Genomic DNA, 5,321 nt, shown 5'->3' on the forward strand with positions numbered 1-5,321 from the left:
AATCTAGAAGGAGTTAGGAGCTGAAACTTGGAGGTTAAGGGTTTGCTAGGAGGGTCATCAAGCCATAAAAATCTCAGCTCAAAAAGATAGGCAAAAATACACTCCCTTCACAAAGTACTTTTCCTGTCCAGAAGAGAAATGATTTTATACAGCAAAAATATTCCTCATAACCTTGAAATATTTTTGTGTAGGAAGTTGAGACACGATTCAAAGAATATTTGGGAATTTTCTCAGATTTTTGGAGGCAAGAAAAATAGGGGTTGCTTTGGAGCAGAAGTGAAAATCGTTCATTTCCAAAGGGAAAATGAATACTTTGCCTTTGAGAAAATATTTCCATGGCATTATTTTGAGACATAAGAGGGCAAGAGATGTTTTTGAGAGTGGTAGGAGTCACTTGGGTGAAAATCAAAAGAATGCCCAAGTGCTAAGTCCAAAGGAGTTAATTCCAAAATCCAAATTCAAACAAAATATGCAATAAACTCCAGAGAGAGAAAAGTGGCAAAAACCAGAGTGTCACACGGGATGCTCTGATCAGCGAGGGTCATGGTCCGTGTTGGGAGCAGTAGCCAATTGTGCTGCAATCGGCATGGAGGAGTCTTGTGGGCACGGGGGCCGGCGTTGCGATGTGTGCAGCAAGGCCCCGACTCCATGTTAGGAGCGGTGGCCACGAGTGCTACAATCAACAGGAGTTTGTGCTACGACGCAGTTGCTACTAGATCTAGGGACGCCATGCTGGGTGTGGCACAATGCTGGAATCGACGGGGGTCGATGCTACGACACGAGTGCCTCTTGGACCGATGACGCCGATGTTGTGCCAGGAGAGATGGCCACCAACCTGGGAATCAGTGCGAGACAATGTTACACCATGGGTGCTGCTAGACATTGCTACTGGGAGCACGAGGACAAGGTGTTGCGAGCACGTGTCAACGCCGCCGTGAGTTGGTCGGGATGGGGCTGCGCAATGACAAGGACAACACCGTGTTTCCGTGAGACTACGCAAGGATGGGGGACTAACGGCATCACGACGAGGAGAGGCAAAGGAGAACGAGATGACTGAGTGCCATGATTGATTGGTTATGTGCTTCCGAATCAGATGGTGCGCAAGGCGGCTGATCATGCGCTTTGATCGGTTGACTGACACATATCACCGCCCTTTTTTAAGTGTACTAAATAATTGTCGTGCATTTGTAACTAGCACATACTAATTTATTATGTAAGAAATATATTTAATATGGTAAATACTTGCAATTGGTCTTGATGCCAATGGCACATCAGCGTATCGGCCCATCTAGTAGACATAGATAGATTATTACTACTTTCTCCGGAAAGAAATATAAAATTTCTTTAGTGATCTAAACGCTCATATATTTCTTCAAGGAGGGAGTACATATATTTGTTGATATGTAATAAAGTCTGTCGGTGGAACAAGCAAGTATTATTTATATCTAAACTGATCAATACATGCAAAATATCCCCATGATTATATACTTAATTGACTCCTAGCAATCTTTATATATACAGCATAATCTCTATATTAAATCCATATAATATATATATATATATAATTAATTCATATCTTTGCATATTTACAATAAAGCTTCTCATTGAAACGATAAATTTTATCTACTTTATATCTGGAGTGGTCAATTAGTGTGTGTGTGTGTGTGCGCAGATGGAGAGAGAGAATGAATTCTCATGATTCTAGAATAGTTGCTTGACTCCCACCAATATTTGGACATACAATATATCCTCTATGCACGGACCAATATATATATATATATATATATATATATATATATATATATATATATATATATATATATATATATATATATATATATATATATATATTAGAATCATTAATTACAACATATCTTTGACGATACATAATAATCTCTCTCATTGATGCGATGATTTTTTTATCTATATATAGTCATTAAATTGATTAATTATATATATATTCTAGATACACAATAAATTCTTTCAAGAGAAACTACCTTTGTCTATGGTTATATAAGAGTGTTCTTCATACGAGCACCCATTGCCTCACCATATCTTCATAGAAGAAAAAAGGAACAACGATAAGCTATGTGCCTTCCACAACTTTTACTTCTAGTGTTCATGGTATGTTCAGACCAAGTTAGTGCGATATCATGGTTACACAATCCATATACTTGGGATATAGCTCTATCCGAGAAACAACCATCCTCGTATAGCAGCCCGCTACTCATGAAGGCTGGCATGAAGAGTAAGATAACCCATGTAAGTTGAAGTTTGAATATTACATCAGAAAACTTAGTATAGCATACCTTATTGTTTTACAAGGATCTATGTATCCGCAACACTTTTTAATCAAATACACCAAAAACTATTCCTTCATGTAGGCCAGTAATAGATTACAATATGTCATCTGAATTTTCAAGTCATTTTGGACAAAGAAGCCTTCATTGTTATATTTGAGTAATCATATGTTTATCGTGTTTGTATACATGTGGATTTATGTAAATGTTTTGCAGTATGCAACCTATACGTCAAACACGTTCCATGAATCTGTGCTTACCGGTGGCATGGCAACATTTAATATATGGATTCTGCAAAATAAGAAGGACCAAATAAGCGCGTCAGCAATATGGGTATCAAATACAGAAGGTGATGACGATAGTACCACCAATACCGCGGTAGCTGGATTAGAAGTAAGTTAGTTTGTCAACATTATTGCCCTATTTGGCATGTTGAAAGTTCATGCGCCCCAAAGATGGCATGAATTTATATATCTATGACCCTGTTTTGTTTTCTCAATTGTTTAAATTCAATACAGGTTAACCCATCTAGGTATGGTGATAGCAAAACACATTTCTTTACGGAATGGACGGTAACTACTTTGATACATGTATGCCTTAGTAAAAATCATGTTATCGTGCTTTTTGTGATATTTTATTATGTATATAAATAGGCTGATGGGTATAAATCGACTGGATGCATAAACTTGGAATGTGATGGTTTTGTGCCTGTAAATTATGCCCCTATTACTCCAGGAGATACTATAGAGGCAACAGGTGGAAAAACTAAGGTCACTATCAAGATATTCAAGGTAAGCACTTTATATATTTATTCACACACCAAAAATCATTTTCGTAATGTCTTACTTGGAGGTCTACCTGCCTTGGCGTGGTGCAGTCAAATTTATATTACGATAGATTTCATAAAATTCTTTTTTTCTAAGATAAATGTTATCGCATTTTAGTTGTATAAATGTGCGCCCATATACTTTTGGTATTTGAATAAGTTTTTTTACTGTATTTTCTGCAGAACAAAGCAGACGGTGACTGGTGGCTGCACTTTGGATATGATAATCGAAACCTTACCCGTGTTGGGTATTGGCCCAAAAGTATTTTTAAAAGTTTGGCAGACCATGCAAACTACATAATTTGGGGTGGTTTCACTGCATCATATGCTGGGGATGCTAGTCCTGCAATGGGGAATGGACACTGGCCCGGAGAAAAATCCGCATATGTTCGAGATATCAAATACGATAACACTGATGGCCAAGGTGACTGGGAGCCTGCTCCAGGCCCCAATGGCCTTCGTGCTTATATATCTCATGAGAAATGCTATGGACTAAGCCCATATCGAAATGATATGTTCTATTATGGAGGACCTGGAGGTTGTACTAAGTAAGTTTACCATATATGCCTAAGGCCGTCGGCATATGAGGTCATTCTGGCAATGATGAATGATGGAATAAAGACGCAGTGCTTAATTTCAACTCAAGCACTCCTGCTTTACAATTTTTTTCTTTTTTCACTCGTAAGCTTGCACGTGCAATGAATGTCTAGACTACATAAAATAAATAGAATCAATATTATGGCACACACGATACACGTATCTACTACTATATAAATTTAATATTAACACATTACATGCTCACTAGTGATTGGCGCTAGGAAAATATCAATCTTTTATAAACCGTTGTTTTAGATATCATCTCAAGATAAAATATTTGGAAATCATTGAGGCATTCATAAATGAAGCACTACTAGAATCGCCTTCTTCGCCGAGTTTCCATGAAACTCGGAAGAACCCAGAATCAACTCGGCGAACTAGACTCGGCTGGGCATGGGTCGATGATCATTAAGTTTGTCGAGTTCTTATCATCAGGAACTCAACAACTAATTAAATAGTCTTTATCAAGTTTCACGAGTACTCGACAGACCACACCGTCAAGTGGGACGGGGCGTTCACAAAAATGTCATGTGACACTAAGCTTTGCCGAGTTCTAGTGAGCTACTCGGCAGAGCAACGATGAATAGGAACGCCCACCCGGCGTCCCCAATTGACCGGCCCAAAACCATTGCCGAGCGCTCGATAGATGAAATTTGGCAAAACCATTGCCCAATTTGAAACTTGGCAGAACCCTACTAAGTAAAAGCCCGACACGTGGCACTGCCTTGGCTAGCAGTGCCATGTTTTGGCGAGTGCACATCGAACCAAAGTGGGAAAATATTTCGCCAGTTTGGTACTGGGCAGACTTCAATCGAATAGGAGTACAATGCGTGGCATGACCTTATTGCCTAGTCCCAAGTTTTGCCGAGTTGCTCCGAACTAAATTTGGTAGATATTTGCCTTTTTCGGAGTGTGGATCTCAGCAAACCTTGATAGTGGGCTACAGCCGAATGAACGTCATTTGTTTGCCCAAGTTTTTTTGCAAGAATACTCGGTGTACACTTGACCTGGAATTCCGTAAACCCGAATACTTATTAGTGCAGCTGCACTAATTGGGCTTTCCGAGCGCACATACTATGCGACAAAAAACTCACACGACACGGGTTGCATTTGAACAAACCTGCCATAAAGGATGTGTGCCATCATTATAGTAAAAAAAAGGAAAGTATCTGATCCCCGTCCCATCCGAGCATAGCTCAAGAAAGGAAAAATACATGCATTTATTTAGGTTTTACAAAATTTAAAAATCCATAACTTTTGATTCGAGTATCAGAATTTAGATTCATTTTTACCATTAGGTTTTCACGGCGAGATCTTCAAAACTAGATCTCATATTGGTATATTTCAATGAACTTTTTTTGAGCAACTTTGGGTGCTGTAGAGGCAACTTTAGTGATATATGAAAGCAATTTCTTCTGAGTTTGCCTACTATAGTTTCCTATCAAGGAGAAGTCGTTATAAGTTGCCTCCCATGACCATCATGTTCACTAAATTCACATATAAGTTGTCTACCACACTATCGGGTATATGCTAACACTATGTTTTAGAGTACATGCAGCATGAGCTACACCAACAGACAACTTGTTCTAGTGTCGTAG

At 38.8% G+C, this 5,321-nt stretch overlaps 1 protein-coding gene across 1 annotated transcript; it reads left to right on the forward strand.

Annotated features, from left to right (window-relative positions):
* The first annotated feature begins 2,059 nt into the window (after positions 1–2,059).
* On the forward strand, positions 2,060–3,785 carry LOC119308776. Its single transcript, XM_037584923.1, has 5 exons — positions 2,060–2,262; positions 2,517–2,693; positions 2,819–2,872; positions 2,954–3,091; positions 3,310–3,785. Exons 1-5 carry the CDS (start codon positions 2,089–2,091, stop codon positions 3,676–3,678), a joined length of 912 nt encoding a protein of 303 aa, XP_037440820.1. The 5' UTR covers positions 2,060–2,088; the 3' UTR covers positions 3,679–3,785.
* The last annotated feature ends 1,536 nt before the right edge of the window (positions 3,786–5,321 follow it).

Source organism: Triticum dicoccoides, chromosome 1B (assembly GCF_002162155.2).
Source record: "Triticum dicoccoides isolate Atlit2015 ecotype Zavitan chromosome 1B, WEW_v2.0, whole genome shotgun sequence".
NCBI lineage: Eukaryota > Viridiplantae > Streptophyta > Magnoliopsida > Poales > Poaceae > Triticum > Triticum dicoccoides.